The sequence below is a fragment of the Bubalus kerabau genome, chromosome 16 (assembly GCF_029407905.1).
Source record: "Bubalus kerabau isolate K-KA32 ecotype Philippines breed swamp buffalo chromosome 16, PCC_UOA_SB_1v2, whole genome shotgun sequence".
Taxonomy (NCBI): domain Eukaryota; kingdom Metazoa; phylum Chordata; class Mammalia; order Artiodactyla; family Bovidae; genus Bubalus; species Bubalus kerabau.
This window is the reverse complement of record NC_073639.1, coordinates 33,848,060-33,865,863: the sequence shown is the minus strand read 5'-3', so window position 1 is coordinate 33,865,863 and position 17,804 is coordinate 33,848,060. Positions and strand designations below refer to the sequence as shown.

The 17,804-nt window shown below is 35.1% G+C and overlaps 1 protein-coding gene across 4 annotated transcripts in view; it reads right to left on the bottom strand.

The window, feature by feature from the left end:
- Positions 1-563: 563 nt before the first annotated feature.
- MFSD8 (major facilitator superfamily domain containing 8) overlaps positions 564-17,804 on the bottom strand; it is a 37,451-nt gene continuing 20,210 nt past the window's right edge. For all 4 annotated transcript variants that reach the window (XM_055550654.1, XM_055550655.1, XM_055550657.1 and 1 more), the window contains exons 6-12: positions 16,146-16,290; positions 15,372-15,427; positions 11,675-11,783; positions 7,305-7,439; positions 3,937-4,040; positions 3,597-3,844; positions 564-1,464 (exon numbers count right to left, since the gene is read on the bottom strand). In XM_055550654.1, the coding sequence (XP_055406629.1) occupies positions 1,258-1,464; positions 3,597-3,844; positions 3,937-4,040; positions 7,305-7,439; positions 11,675-11,783; positions 15,372-15,427; positions 16,146-16,290 (1,004 nt within the window). In that variant the 3' untranslated portion in view covers positions 564-1,257. The remainder of the gene's footprint in view (positions 1,465-3,596; positions 3,845-3,936; positions 4,041-7,304; positions 7,440-11,674; positions 11,784-15,371; positions 15,428-16,145; positions 16,291-17,804) is intronic.

Below are 17,804 nucleotides of genomic sequence, written 5' to 3'. Positions count from 1 at the left end.
TTTTAAGGTTCTCACCATAAAAAAAGAAACTAATTATGTGATATGATGGAGGTGATAGCTAATGCTATTGTAATCATTTTGCATTATTCAAGGATCAAATCAACATGTCGTACACCTTAAACTTATACAATGTTATATGTCCATTATATCTCAATAAAGCCAGAAAAAACAAAAGACACAGGAAAAAGATAATCCTCTACATACCAAGATGGCTTCCCAGGTAGCTCAGTGGTAAAGAATCCACTTGCCAATGCAGGAGACACAGGACACGCGGTTTTGATCCCTCAGTCAGGAAGATCCCTCTGGAGGAGGAAATGGCAACCCACTCCAGTACGGCCTGGGAAATTCCATGGACAGAGGAGCCTGGCAAGCTACATTGATGGGGGTTGCAAAGAGTCAGACACGACAGAGTATGCACGCACTACATACCAAGGAGAAAAGCCTCAGAAGAAACCAACCCTGCTAGCACCTTGATCTTAGACTTCTAGATCAGAACTGTGAGAAATAAATTTGTTATTCAAGCCACCCCACCACTACCACCAAAGAAAGGACAACAAACAATATAAAGTGCAGATTATAATGTTTACTCTCGGTTTTGAAAATTTTTATAACAGTAGGAAACATTTGGAAAAGTATTTAGAAACATTTTTGCATTTTGGGGTAATACAGATCATCCATCTATATATCTCTGTACTAGTCCCGTTTAGCAGCATTCAGATTCATGTGAGGTAGTGATGTGTACACAGTGTAATTTAGCCAACTTCTAGTAAACTCGGTAAACTGTTAGTTAAAGGCATTTTACCTAGATATTCATTAAAAAACTATATTGGGGCTACCATGGCCTATCCAAATTTTAAATCCTGTGGTTCTGAGTAGCTATGGAGACAAGATTGAAAACTGCTGGGTCTTCCCTACCACTACTGAGACAAGAGAAAAAGTAAATAAAATAATATAACTTCACATTTATAGAGCACCATCTATTCATTCATGACTTCATGCCATCCCCAAAAAAAGGTCTTATGGAAACTGTTTCTTTTTTTGAGATAAGGAAAACTATAATCCAGAATTTTCATATTACCTTGCTAGTCACAATTACACATAGAATTCCCTATTTTATTCAATATACATTCTTGTTTTGCAACATACACTATTACCTACAACCTGACTTTAGGAAACTGACTCGTAGCAGTTGTCAAGAAGAGTCTTAAAAAAGAGAAAGTTCCACACAAGTGTACTTTCCACACAGTCTTAGCTAGGTTACTCTTGCATCCTTCCATGCCTTACAGAAAAAGCAATGAGTCTTCTGTAAACCACACCCAGGAGTGTAATGGTGAGCACCACCATCCCACACACTAGGCTGAAAGCCCACCGTGGACCCCAGGCAGTGTACACTTGGCTGATGAACACAGGTCCAAGAATCCGTGCTGCACTTCCAGACGCTGTTAACCAGCCCATGTACACACCCTGTGGAGGGAGAAGCACACTCGTAATCAGGTGTAGTCATTTTCTCTATCTGTTGTTTTTAAATTAATTACAAAGTGCCTCTCTATAAATACCACAAATAATGTATGATAAACTTATTTGATATACTATTTAGGAAAAATAAAAGTGTATAAAAGAACAAACACTGTCTACTGAAATGATTTATAAACTTACCTTTTAAGGCTAACATTTGTTTTGTACTTGCTATTTTCCAGACACTACATTAGGTGCTTTACATATATTATTTCCAATGTTCACAAATTTCTATGATTGGTATTATCCCAAATTAGCAAGCAAGGAAGCTAAAGCTCAGAAAATTCAAGTAATTTATCTGAGATTCGAAGCCCTATTTGGCTGACTCCACTATATTACTTTCCATGTCACCACAATGTCACTGCTCCAACTACAATGTCCAAAATGCAGCATTACTTTTAATATCCCCCCAATTGTAAATAACCTGTCAAATGTGGATTAAATAATTTATGGCACATTTAATAAATGGAATGCTATGCAGTTGCTTAAAAGAATAAGGCCATCCATATACAGAATAAGATCTTATAATGAGAATAACATCTATTCGCATTGACATAGAAAGTCATGGTATATTAAAGGGAAAAAAATCCAAAATGTAGAAAAAACTTTATATACTTGAGATATAATTCATATTTTTTTAAAAGGCATGAGGGTGGATATACTTGAAAAGGCGTAACAAAAGTCATGAAGGGTACAAATGAAGTACACTATGAAGTGGTTAACTATAGTATGATGGGCTAAGGGGATCCTTCCTTTTCTGCTATATACATTTCAAATTATTTGACTTTTCTTACAACTATCATGTATTGTTTTTGTAACTAATATGCATTTATTCCTGATTTTGAAAATGTGAAAATATAACTTTATAGATGAAAAAATCCAGAAATTACTAAAATGTTTATGATTTTAGTTTAAAAACAGTGATAATGAACTTTTTTAACTCTTTGCTTTATTTAAAGAAAAACACTAATTTCTACCTTGAAAATGTAAAACCATCAGTTTAATTTTTATAAAAAGGAAGATACTGTTTTTCATTTTGTTGCCTTTTAAATAACTGCTTCCCAGGTGGTGCTTGTGGTAAAAAAACCTGCCTGCCAATGCAGGAGACATAAGAGATGCAGGTTTGGTCCCTGGACCAGAAAGATACCCTGGAGGAGGACTTGGCAACCCACTCCAGTATTCTTGCCTGGAGAATCCTATGGACAGAGGAGACTGACGGGCTACAGTCCACACAATCGCAGTCAGACTTACTGAAGCGACTTAAGCATGCATGAAGGAAAGTCAGAAGTAAAATCTGAAATAACCTAAATGTACAATAATAGGAAAATGACTGAGTAAATGATGGTACATACATAAGATGGAATATGTCTCCATTAAAAAATAATTCCTTAATATAAAATGTTATGAGAGAATATTTACAGCATAATTTAAAAAAACAGTTTACAAAATAGTATCAAAGATATAGTCCTATTTTTGTGTTAGGTCCACACACCCATGCACACACACACGGATAAAGACTCTAAGTGGAAGTATATTTCACCAAACTGTAGTACTTGTCTCTTTGATACTTTTCTCCATTTTGCTTCTATACTTTTTCTAAGTTTTAAATAATGAATATGGAAATTCTTATAAGAACAAATTTAAAATAACAAAACTGCTGCATACTTTTCAAACTACTGTGTTTTCATCTCTTAATAACTGTCCCTAGGACCACATGAAATTAAGTCTAGATCCAAATTTGGCTATCAATTTTGGCTGGCTAACTGTTGCCTAGTTTAACAATGAGTTTCTGAAAAGTATGCTTCAGATAATTTTTTCTATGAAAATAACTTAGAGCTCATAATCTGAGTTCAAAACATCCTTAGTTCTAACTTAAAAGTACTTTCTGTTAAATTTCAGCTTACAATCTTGTAAGTACTTTATGAAAGTGGTGGGGTTTTAAATTTAAAATGCTGAGTATGATAAAAAAAACCCCTAAATCAGCTTGTGTAAAAATGGAGAATGGATGGAAAAAAAAAATGTGAGTGCTTGCAAGTATACATATACCCCACATAACTGCAACATCAGAATAACAGACTCACCTGAGGGTTTGGTCCCAGAATTTTCGAATATAATGTATAGGACATAACATTGCAGGATGGATAGCCTATTCCAATTAGCACAGCTGATATGAGGAACTGGGCCAGATGGATCATGGGGGTATATAGGCACCATGCTTGTTCAACTGGGCAACCAGTTGGTTCTTCACTGTGATCTTCTCTCGGAGACTTCCAAAGAGTAATAATTATTTCTCCAAATGTGGTATTAGGGATTGAGTTATTATGTAAATCTATGAAAACAAAATTAGTACAGTGTATTACTTGTTAATTTTAGATGAATAACAGGGGCTAGCTAACATTATAGAATTATGAATGGCTATACCTTCCCACTGTATTTTGGGAAACTGATTTCCCCAAGGTAACAAGACAAAGAAGCCAACCCATATAATGATGAGTCCTCCCAGTAGAAGAGCACGCTCACCAATCCTGTTAAAGAACAGAAACTCTGTAATTTAAACATGAAACAGTGTATTATAACATTTAGTTCCATTACCTTTACAATTGTTAAAACTATAAACAAATAATATCTTGATACTTAAAGTGATACATTAATTAAAACAAATACAAACTATAATTTCCCACTAAGAGGAACTAGGACTCCTCTGAACACTGGCTGATTTCAAGTCTGGGACAAGAAGCATTAAGATAAGCCTTGACACCTTACCATACCAGAAACAATAGAAATTATCAGTGACTACTGGTCATAGAAGAATTCCCTGGCTGTCCAGTGGGTAGAGCTCTGCCTTTCTATCGCAGGGGCACAGGTTTGAACCCTGGCTGGGGAACTACGATCCCACATGCTGTGCAGTGCAGCCAAAAATAAGGGCTCAGAGTCAGTTTGAGGAAGCTGGCCAAAAACATGACGTGAATACCAGAGAGAATAGTAGTGACAATGACTTGAAACACATAAAAACGTTATAATCTATAAATACATACTATATTAAAATAAAATATTCTTGGTAACTTAGAAGAGGTTATAGAATCCACTAGTTATTTTAAAAATCAGTTAATAAAAGGAAGGAATCTCTGTCTCTCTTCTAAAAGCTATACCAAGAGATTTAAGAAACACAAGGGCCTGAGTCAAGTGAGTAAGCTATAAAATAATGTAAGACAAAACAAATTTTTAAAAAAATTAAGATAGTGTATAAAATCTGAATACACACTGGATATTTGATGATATTTAGAAATCACTGTTAATTTTTTTAGATGTGATAATGTTGTCATCTTCAACTTTTAGAGATACATACTGAAATATTTATGGAAGACATGAAATGATGTCTAACATCAGCTTCAAAATAATCTAGGTGTAGAGGATAGGGAGTGGTATAGATGAATCAAGATTATCCAAGGTTATAACTGTTGAAGCTGGATAATAGATGTTAGACATTCAGGACATGATTCTCTCTACACCTCTGCATATGTTAGAAATTTTCCATAATAAAATGTGAAATACACAAACAAGACCAAAGGTTGCTGAAACAAAAGAAACCCAACATTTCCCATCACCCTCAGAATGCCTACAAGGTTTCATATCTTTCCAACCTGATCTCCTCTCATTTGCCATTTCTCTCATTCTGCTCTAGCCAAAATGGCCTTCCTGCTTGTTCCTTAATCTTATGAAGGTCAGTCTTCTGAGGCAAGAGTTCCAGGCCCCTGAAATGGCTATTCTCTGATTTCACTGAAGTCTCAACCCGGATGTAACTTCAAACTGAGCTGCTTTCCTTGAGAAGCCAATCAAAACACTACCCATGCCACTTTTCATTCTCTTCCTGTGCTCTATTCTTTATACTATTTATTATAACCTGATTCCATACTTGTGTTTACTGGCTTTCCATAGAATACAAGCTCTTGGAAGGTATGAAATTAGATAACCTGTAAGAATATCAGCAAGACACTCTATCTTTGTAGCAAGATGTAATACATCTACTATTATTTAACTGAATATGAATCGATGTCTATGCCTATATCTGTATATTGGCCTTTTTCAGTTCAGCTCAGTTCAGTCACTCAGTCGTGTCCAACTCTTTGCGAACCCATAGACTGCAGCACCCCAGGCCTCCCTGTCCATCACCAACTCCCAGAGTTTACTCAGACTTATGTGCACTGAGTCAGTGATGCCATCCAACCATCTCATCCTCTGTCATCCCCTTCTTCTCCTGCCCTCACTCTTTCCCAGCATCAGGGTCTTTTCAAATGAGTCAGCTCTTCACATCAGGTGGCCAACGTATTGGAGTTTCAGCTTCAACATCAGTCCTTCCAATGAACACTCAGGACTGACCTCCTTTAGGATGGACTGGTTGGATCTCCTTGCAGTCCAAGGGACTCTCAAGAGTCTTCTCCAACACCACAGTTCAAAAGCATCAATTCTTTGGCTCTCAGCTTTCTTTATAGGCCAACTCTCACATCCACCCATGACTACTGGAAAAACCATAGCCTTGACTAGACAGGCCTTTGTTGGCAAAGTAATGTCTCTGCTTTTGAATATGCTGTCTAGGCTGGTCATAACTTTCCTGCCAAGGAGTAAGCGTCTTTTAATTTCATGGCTGCAGTCACCATTCTGTCTATCAGATCTAGTCCCTTAAATCTATTTCTCACTTCCACTGTATTTGGCCTCTTTCTTGGCTCTATAAAGACAAGAATCTTCGTAGTATTCCCCATAGCACCCAACCCTATGCACTGACTCAGTATTTGTCAAATGATCTTAGAAGTTTATTAAAGTTATATTGTTAAAGTATTCAGGAATAATTAAATTGTTAAAACTGAATTCATCAACTAAACATGCCACCACAGACTATATGAATGAACTAAATTTTATACAAGAATTTTCTTACAGTTTACTTTTGCAAAATGCTTCTTTAAAAAAGTGTTCTATGATCCATAGAGAACAGACTTATGGACATAGTGGAGGAAGGAGAGGGTAGGACGGCGAATTGAGAGAGTGGCAGGGAAACATACATTACTATATGTAAAACAGATAGCTAATGGGAAGTTGCTTTATAACACAGGGAGCTCAACCTGGTGCTCTGTAACAACCTAGAGAGGTGGGATGGGATGGGAGTTGGGAGGGAGGTTCAAGAGGGAGGAGACATATGTAAACCTGTGCCTATTATTTTCTGTTGATATATGGCAGAAACCAACACAACATTGTGACACAATTATCCTTCAATTAAAAATAAATTTTAAAAATAAAAAAACTAAAAAAGTGTTCTATGATCAAAGTTGCAATTAACTTTGAGAAATGCTACATTCTCTATTTGTCATGATGATATAGTATATATACTGAAGATTTAGAAGTTTTAGAGTAAAGGAGTTTGATTATTTTAACCAGAATTTTCCAGACTTAACCATTAATCTTTCTTGTTGTATGACATATATTACCACATAGAAGAACAATATTTTATGAAATACACTTACAGAGATACTTTAAATAAAATATACAAAAGATACATTAGAAGACAATTATTCACTTTGTAAGATATTCTTGCTTTACCAAAATATCTTCTACATGGTACAGAAATACGCTACTTTAATAAATTTTAAATGTTTGCAAACGTTCAAGGACTAAAACTCATAAATAAGAAAAAAGATTCACATTATTTTACTGATACATTCACTTACATCATTAGATCTGTTTCATGTTTTATTTAAAAAAAAAAAGGTGTGAAATAAAAACAAAGACACATAACTTACTTTTTGGAAAGTAATTTTATCCCCATGAAAATAATAACTGCCTCAACTCCAAGAGAAGCAAGTATTATTCCATCATATAATACAGCTTGTTCTCTGGTCCAGGCATACATATCCATTGTTAACGGAGTCACAATGCTAATAGAAACAAAAAATAAATCATTCTCATTTTATTTAAACCTTAGTCACTGTTAAAGTTGAAATAGTAAGCTTTATTAGATACCAACACATTTAAGAATTTGTATCCCTTTTATCAATGACATCAGATCTACATAAACAAAAATTTAAACACATTTTAAGGACATTTTATTGTAACATAATATCACAGTAACACAGGCTACTAAGTTTGGCTGTTTGCATTTTTATTTTTTAATAGTTATTATAATTATATAAGTAGCATATCCACACTGCAAAAAGTTTGAAAAACAGGAAAAGGAAACAAACCATAATTCCTATCGAATGAAGTCATGGTTGCATTTTGGTTTAAATTGGTCTCTTTCCAATGAAATAATATTACTATGATTAAGTTATGAGAAACTTATGGGATTGCTTTTTCTCTTCCTCAGTCTCTTTTATAACTTAACTTTGAATGCACATATTTTTCTTCCTACATCTAAGGATACTCTTCCTTTATATGACTATCTGCCTCCTTCCTTGACAATCTTCTTTTCTGACTTTCTATCTCCTTCTGTTAATTGCTACAAAAAGAATTTAAAAATATTTAAAATAGTCATTCTGTAAAAAAAAGAAAAATCACTTTTTTTTTTCCAAAAGAAGGAAGTTTATTTGAGAACAAGAGTGAAAGCTTCTGCAAACATTTGACAAGGTAGACATGTCTTGATAATAGCTGCTGCTAAGTCACTTCAGTCGTGTCCGACTCTGTGCGACCCCATAGACGGCAGCCCACCAGGCTCCGCCGTCCCTGGGATTCTCCAGGCAGGAACACTGGAGTGGGTTGCCATTTCCTTCTCCAATGCGTGAAAGTGAAAAGTGAAAGTGAAGTCGCTCAGTCATGTCCGACTCTTAGCGACCCCATCAGGCTCCTCTGCCCATGGGATTTTCCAGGCAAGAGTACTGGAGTGGGATGCCATTGCCTTCTCCGCTTGATAATAGCAGCCATCCATATTTCAGCTCTACCAAAATTACCCCAAATGGGACATATTTTTTCTAACAAAGATATGGATGTACATAAAGGGCTGTGACTAAACAGAGTCAAAGGAAAATTGAGGCCCTATAGCTTATCCCTTAGACTGATTCATGACATAGGACTTAAATCGAACAATCCAGTCTCCTAATACAGTGCCTCTCAACTTGGCTTCTTATCAGAATGCCAGGGACTCTTGGAAAGAATATCTCCACTATTAGACTACACCCAAATAAGAGTCTGGGTGGGGTGCATAGGACCCAGGCATTGGTGTTTATTTAAGCATCCCAGGTGATTCCAATATGCAGCCAAGGTGAGTGGCCACTGCTCCAGAGGGAAGTAACGACCATCAGCAGTTTCTCCTCAGCCTATCCTCTCCGTTAGGAAGGGGCATCTGCTGGTGTCGTGGCCTCTCAGTGAACCTTTTTTTACTCTGCTCTAGAACTCCAGGCATTACCTATTTTGGGCAGATTTAGAGCATTTCCATTTACCTTAGTGATTTTTACAGCAATATTTAACCAGGCAAACAACATCAAAGAGAGAAAAGTTGGAAAAAGAGAAATTTCCATAAGGCATGATATGAATAAATAAGTTAAAAAAGAAATCTCAGAAAAAAATCACTTTTTTTGGCCACATGGAATGTGGGATTTTAGTTCCCTGACCAGGGTTTGAACCAGCATCCTCTGCATTGGAAGCATCGCATCTTAATCACTGGACCACCAGTAAAGCCCCAGAACATCACCATTTTTTTTTTAACATCATCATTTTTTATTTTAAAATCAGATGAGCTGCTTTAGAAAACAGTTCAGTGGTTTTTCAATAAGCTAAACACAGAATTATCATATTATCCAGCTTTTCCACTTCTGGGTATATACCCAAAAAAATTGAAAGCAAGGACTCAGATACTTATATACTAATGTTCATAGTAGCATTATCTACAATAGGCAAAAGGTGGAAATGACCCAAATTTCCACTGACAGATGAATGGATAAACAAAACTGGTATATACATACAATGGAATAATTCAGTTATTAAAAGCGTAAAATTCTGGCACATGCTACAACATGAAAGGACCTTGAAAACATCATGCCAAGTGAAACATGCAAGACACAAAACGATAAAGACTGCATGATTTCACTTATATGAAGTATCTAGAATAGGCAAATTCATAGAGAAAGAAAGTAGAATAGAGGCAACCAAGGGCTGGGTGAGAAGGAATGGGGACTTACTGATTAATGGGTGTAGTCATGCTTCTGTCTCGGATGATAAAAAGGTTCCGGGGATGGGTGGTGGTGATGGTTGCACAACACTGGGAATGTATTTAATGTCACTGAACTGTACAATTAAAAATAATTAAAACAGGGACACGCCTGGTGGTAAAGAATTCACCTGCCAATGCAGGGTTTGGGTTTGACTGCCCTGGTCCAGAAAGATTCCACATGCTGTGTGGCAACTAAGCCTAGGCACCATAGCTACTGAAGGGCTGGCACCTTAGAGCCTGTGCTCCACAACAAGAGAAGTCACCACAATGAGAAGCCTACGAACCACAACCAGGGAGTGGCTCTTGCTCACTGTGACTAGAGAAAGCCCGCACAGGAACAAAGACCCATTGCAGCCAAAACAAAAAGTAAAATGGTATACCTTAATCAACAAGTACATTATTATATACAAATTTGATCTCAATTAAAAAAAAAAAAGAAAATATGGCAGAAAAGTTCTAAGAATCATAGCAGACTAAAAGTTTAATACATGTCCAGTAACACGTGGCTTCCCTGGTAGCTCAGTGGTAAAGAATCTGCCTGCCAATGCAGGAGATGCAAGTTCAATCCCTAGGCTGGGAAAATCCCCCAGAGAAGGAAACGGTAACCCATTTCAATATTCATACCTGGGAAATCCCATGGACAGAGGAGCCTGGAGGGCTACAGTCCATAGGGATGCAAGAGAGTTGAACATAACCAAGTGACCAAACAACAACCACCACCATTAACATGGCTCAACATGGATTAATGGGAAATAAATATACAAGAAATAAATTAAATCCTTAAAATTGAAAAAAAAAAAGTTTTATTGATGCTTTCAAACTGTGGTACTGGAGAAGACTCTTGAGAGTCCCTTGGACAGCAAGTAGATCAAACCAATCAATCCTAAAGGAAATTAACCCGGAATATGCATTGGAAGGACTGATGTTGACACTGAAGCTCTAATACTTTGGCCACCTGATGCAAAAAGCCGACTCACTGGAAAAGACCCTGATGCTGGGAAAGATTGAGGGCCAAATAGAGAAACAGTATGAGATGGTTGGATGGCATCATTGACTCAATGGACATGAGTTTGAGCAAACTCTGAGAGATAGTGAAGGACAGGGAAGCCTGGCGTGCTATAGCCCATGGACCCACAGAGAGATGACTGAGTGACTGAACAACAATATTCACCATAATAAAATAAATGCCCACAAAAGGAGATGAGGTAAAACTTTCATATATCTCAATAATTTTTTTTAAAATCAAGTAGATCTGAAATAAAATATACCAGGGATAAAAATGTTACAATATATTGGTAAGTGAATATACCAAGCTGTCAAATGATACTATCACATATTCTATGTTGCCTTAATGGACACACACATACACACAAACCTCAATACTTAGAGTTGTATAGAAAAAATTGTTAGGAAAATAAAACACACACTGATGTATTAGCAGTGGCTACCTCCAGGGAAAGTAGTGGATATGGAAATACAGTTGCAGTGTTTGGAATATTTTTAACAAGAATGTATTATTTTAATAATATAATGGAAAAGTATTTTAAAAATAAAGCCATATGATAACTTATGTAGGTCAACAAAGCCTACACAAGGCGGATATACTAGCTTTTTTCAGGATTAGAGCTGAAATAGAGTTAAAATAGTTAGACTGAATCCAATATACCTAAGTCGGGAGCTACATAGCTTAAAGTAAATTAATACACAGTTTTGTAACTATATTTATTATAAAACTCAAAGGAAAGGAAGAATAGTGAAACAGACTCACTATAAGGCAGTAAGTTTATCGACAGAGAATTAACTACATTCAAGTTAAAAGGCAAATAATTTATACTTGCCTTTTTACATCATAAGAAAAATATGCCTTACATAAGCTTTTTGAGAATATCTATAAGCTTGATTAATATTTCATAAAGAAATACAGGTTATTTATAAATCTGATTTAGATGAAAATAGAAAAAAACTTACGTTTCAAAAAGGGCAAAGATAAAGAGAATCACAAAAAACAGAACATTGGTGGCCACAACAGCAACTTGATCAATATTTTCTTGGGGGACTTGAACTTCATCTGTACTTGCTACAGTAAACAAAAGAAAAATTATATTACTTACATATTTAATTTTCTCATGACACTAAAATAATGTAAAAATTATACGTAGAAAATTCAATGACTAAACATTTAAAATGGTTTTTAGGCTTCAAAATAGTTTAAAAGTAACAGAATTTACATGATAGAAATAATTTTTAAATGGCATTGAAAATTAAAGTGAATTTTCTTTCTAAGACATACATTTCAATTCTGTTATCTATAGGAAATACTCAGATTTTCTATTTGGCATCTCTCAAAAAGAGAATTGTATGTCCACAGAATTCTATAAAATCATCTCATGCAAAGTACATTTCAGTTGCAATTTTTTTCTACCTTACTAAAATTTTAAATTTACAAGGATATCATGAAGACCTCGAATTGTTTACTAAATCAGTTCTCAGTTCTATGATTCACTTCAATGGATACATATTCTAAATTTCAGTGAATTAGTATTAGTAAATATTGTTGCATTTTTTACCAGAATTTTTAAAAGTCCTCACATTACCATTTATATTTTTTGCAAAGAACTACCAAGATTTGATGGCAGTTTCATAAATTAGGAAGGCAAATGAGTTCAGATATTCACTGATCTTGAACTATGAAGTTAAGCAACAAACTCAATATAAGTTGTATCTGATATAATTGAGAAATATGAAGTTACATACATGTATTTATATACATCCATCATGCTTTTTTAATAATTTACCTACTTACTCAGAGTAAACGAGGTAAATAATACAAGAATATATTTACTTATGCTATCTTTAAGTGTATGCACAGCAGAAGTAGGAGCAGGGGGTGACTTTCCTAAGACATAGCAAATTTCTATATTTTTTTTCATAGTAGTGCCTGCCTTTATATCTCAAGATTCCTGAGAATGAGTTTCTTTTCCAATATCAGTCTATTATACTTGTGGGCAATTAGGCACCTTGAACACTCAAAACAGGGTTATAACCTCCCTTTTACACAAAGAAAACCAGTCATCTTTGCCCAGTTCCTTTTCTGGGGTAGATTCTGGTCCCTGTGGGCCTTAAATTATTTGGATAGACCTCCCTGATTCTCAATTACCACCTAAGCCAGTCTTTAATCCTTTGAATCAAATACCAACATTGCCCCAAATTAGACTATAGTTTATAAATGGGTGGTTAGTTTTCCACAGCCTCCAACCAGTGCTAGCTTTAGTGGGGAGACTCAGAAATGATGCATCCTAAACTGCGGGAATTAACTAGGTATCATAAGAATTTTAAGAAAACACTACACTAACGTATTGATTGAAAAACTGTGTAACTGGAAATCAAACCTGATCCCATGATAACACCTTTAATAAGAGGAACAAACCTGATATATTTCATCTAAATATTTACTGAAATTTAAAAGTCATCTGTTTTATAAAAATTATTTTGAAGGTCCTAGAAATCTTATGAAACATAATAGATCACTCCTTTTAAAACTCTCATTTGTGTTTCAGAGCAGTGCTGTCCAACAGAACCCTGACATAATGGAAATGTCCTTTCTCTGTGCTGTCCAATACAGTCGGCCACCAGTCACATATACCCATCAACTGAGCACCTGAAATGTGCTAGTGTGGGATTTCCCTGGCAGGCCAGTGGTCAGGACTCAGTGCTTTCACGGTTGTGGCCTGGGTTCAACCCCTGGTTTACTATCCTGCAAGCCACAGAGCACTGCAAGCAAACACACACAAACAAAACAAAACAAAAATCCGAAATGTAGCTAGTGAGATGGTGAAAATAAGGAATTTCTTTTTCTTTAAGATTACTCTTCATTATTTTGGCCTCACTGTGCAGCTTGAGGAATCTTAGTTCCCTGACAAGAATCACACCCAGGACCCTGGCAGTGAGAGTGCCAAGTCCCAACCACCGGAATGCCAGGAAATTTCCAGGAATTTCTTAAATGTAACTAAGTTTAAGCAGTCAAATTTGACCAGTGACTACCACGCTGGACAGTGTAGCTGTAGGTCTTTGCTACTCAAAGTGTGGTTCGAAGATCAGCAGCATCAGCTCACATGGTAGCTTATTATGAATGTAGATTCTCCCTACTTAGGCCTCACCCTAGGCCTACTGAAACAGTCTGCGTTTTCACACTGTTCCCAGGTGCTTTCTAAGCATATTAAAGTCAATAAAGCAAGGATCTATATATGGTTATCTCCTTCAACTTGTGAAAGATTTCGCTTCTTGTGTATCTTCCCTTTCTCGGCCCCCAACTACATCCTCTTTAACTTGCTCCTTCTCTTTATCTGATAGGTCCTTTAAGTTAGCATCCAATTTTACACCTGTTCCCAAAAGTAGCTTATTCCCACTGCTGGTACTCCTTCACCATGCATTCTTTCTTTTGAAAAATTCCAAACATATTTTTATCCATCTATGCCCTACATTCAACAATATTTTGCCACACTTGATCCATCTATACCTTCCTTTCCTCCTTTCTCTTTCTCTTTTTTGCTACAGTGTTTTTCATTGGATGTCTCCCAAATTTCTATCTCTAGGTTTGGTTTCTACCATCAAAATTACAAATGCCTCTGGAATTTTTCAGTTGTTCCTAGAGTAGCACTGTATTTGGCTTGATCTAAACTGAAATCATTTTGTCTTTTCAGCCAATATCCCTTCTTAAATTCTTTTTCTCTCATTCTTTCAACTATCTGGAATCAAACCCTAGCAGACATCTTCAACAACCTCCTCCATTGTTTAGCATTACCTATCCAGCCTGTCAAGAATCTTGATTTTCTTTTTTCTTTGAAAGCTCATATCTATCATTTCTCCATTCTCAATTACTGCTGTAGTTCAGGTCTTCACTTATCTGGATTAGCCTCACTTGGAATCTGACTAACATCATGCTTTCCTTAGTTCAAAATTTGCTATAGTTTCTCATCACTCTGCTTTCCACCGAACTACTTTTAACTTTACCTTCCAGTAGTTTTGCTGTGAAAATTAAATAAAATGCCTATCAAAGAACTCAGCAAAATAATACTGTCTTTTCCAAAGCTTTATAAACTCCTTGAGGGCAAGGACTAAATTGCATTCTTTTTCACGAAGGGACACTCCCCAAAGAGGGTATAACTAGAAGTACTTAAATAATGGTTTATTTAGTAAACTATACATACTTACCACACTGGGTACCTATTTATGGGCCAGAGAAAGATCTATAGGATGAAAACGTGCACTTGTGGAGTATACCGAAAGAATAAAAATGCAAAAGAGAAACCATACTTATACTGATGATTAAGTGAACAAAGAAATACTTGAATCAGAAAGATACATTTGGTAGCAAAACTACTGGATTCATTTCAAAGATCTCAAGGATTTTAGGATATTGCTCTTGGAAAACAAGATGAAGTAATTTTTAGCAATGGTTTTACCCTGCCAGCTGTGCACACCAAATGACTGATACAGGTATGCCTTTGTAAAAATAATAAATTAGGTAAATTTCAACTCTGGAGACCTTCCCCAATTACCCATTGTGTTGTCCTCAGAAATAAGATTCAAGTAAATATCAAACAGATAGAATCATTAGAAATACTCTGTAATATTATAGTAATTTAATCAAACAGGTTAATAGTACCTTCTTCAAAATTAATATTTTTACACTGTCGTCCTGAGTCATCCACACGATGTTCTCTTAAAAGAAAAACATAAATATTGTATCCATGAAAGGCTTAGTATAATAGATGAATGGTTTAAATTTATTATTAGCTTTCTAGTTTTTCACATTCTGATAGTTTCTTTTACTGCCTTCTGAGTAATGAAATTATTATGATATACCTAATAAAATTAAAATGATATGTTACAACTATTACTGTATTACTTTATCATATAAAATGGAAAAAATAATTAATCTAAGAGCACACATGAGCTACCTTAATCAGTATTTGAAGTTTTCCAATGGTTTTCAACATGAGTTATAAACACATCTGTGGACTCTTGGATAAAACACTCCAAAGTAATATATAGTAACAAAACTTCTGTAGTTTTATAAAATTTCTTCTGATATATAAAAGATAAGAAATACATATTATGAGGAATTTTTGTATCTAAGGTTGATACTAATCATTAATCTACTTAAAATGTTGCTTTCATGCTATTACCTTACTTAGAAACCTATAATTAGTAAATCAAGACCAAACTTTGAATCTTCAAAGAATTTATTATCTGTTCTTACTCATCATCCATTATTTTAGTTAAGAGTACCACATGCATTTGCTTATTAAAAAATATAAGTACAACAAGAGACATCAAAAACCAAATAAAGACATCACAGAAATAATTCTTCAATAGTGATAATGCTTATTTAATTTCACAATCTACAAGAGTAGTTTTATCATTTCTATCTAATTACCTTAATATAGTAAGGATCAGAATAATATTTAAAATTCCCAGGAAGGCGCCCAGTAAAACTGGTGCTGTGTACATGTTTATCTGCAGCTTAATGACATCCCACGTCACGCCCTTTTCTCCAATGAGTGCAAAACAAGTCTGAAAAACTTATTAAAACAAAATATGTACATGTGAATTATTACATGGGAGGTATAGGATAAAACAAATATGAAAAACATTTACCACAAAATTGGAAATACTGTATGGAATCTCAACATGGATTTCAAGAAGCAAGAAAATTGGTTCTTGGTGGGGAGAGACAAAAAATTTACTTTTTCTGTATAAAACACAGATATGGGTACAGTACAAAAAATATATATGATACAGATGTGTGATATTAAAATTTCATTGGATGGAATAATTAGGAGAAAAAAGTCTAAAAAGCCTCCTTTGGGAAGACAAGGATGTAAAAAATGGGTGAGAAGCACTGATGTACAGACATTCACAAAGGATTACTCCTCACATAATGTGTATCTTCTTTTTTAAAAAAAAGATCTCTGTGATGGACAGGGAAGCCTGGAGTGGTGCAGTCCAAGGGGTTGCAAAGAGTAGGGCACGACTGAGCTACTGAACTGACTGAGGATATTTAAATTATACAATCTATTCCACAAATAAATTATTAAACTTTAACCAATCTCATTATAAGAAAATGCCACATTTTAACTTAATATTATTAAATATTACTGTGGATAAAGTATTTAAACTATATATTTAATATCATTTTCGACTTGGATCTGTGGCAAAAATTGGATTGGAAAAGTATGTTTACTCTCCTGATTTAGATTCTGTATCTGGTTCTGCCATTACTTTACACATAGCCTTAGAGTGAAAATTAAGAAAAATACTGCACCTAAAGCACTTAGAGCAATATCTAGCACATAGTAAGCAGTCAATGGGCTTCCCTGGTGGCTCAGTAGTAAAGAATCTGTCTGCTAATGTCTAAAGAGTCGGACATGACTGAGCTACTGAACTGAACTGAACTGAATGTCCAAAAGAATCGGACATGACTTAGCAACTAAACAGCAACAACCACAAGCAGTGAATAAATGCTCATGCTTAGTGGTGTGGTTATTACTGGAGAAGTCGTCTCATCTTTTTAGGCTTCAGCTGCTCATCTTTAATACAAAATTTTTTACTGAATAATCTTTAAAATGCTTTTTAGATGGTCAAAATATTTACTGAGAGCCTGAGCCTATATACCAGGTACTATGCTAGACACTGAGGGGAGAATGGCAAATTTAAAAAGACCCAGACTACGCCCTCTTGTATTTTATATTTTAAAATAAGATCTCTTCTTATATTTTATTCCAGAACATTAAACTGAAATATTAGATTTTGGTGAATGATGAATTAGATTCTCTATTGTTAAAGAGAAGAAATAATGGAAACCAGAAGGGCCTGGGGTGATGATGAAGTAAACTGAGTTACATTCAAATTTATGCCATTTATAACTGCAATATTAAAAGCATGGACAAATTATATGTCTTTTCAATGTTGTTATAGGCATAAAAATTAATTCCTATACTCATTTAGCAGAAAATTAACTGGTCTTACAGAAATATTAAATCTCATTAACATACTTTTATATTCAGCTAAAGTATGAAAGCTTGGAAAGAACAGA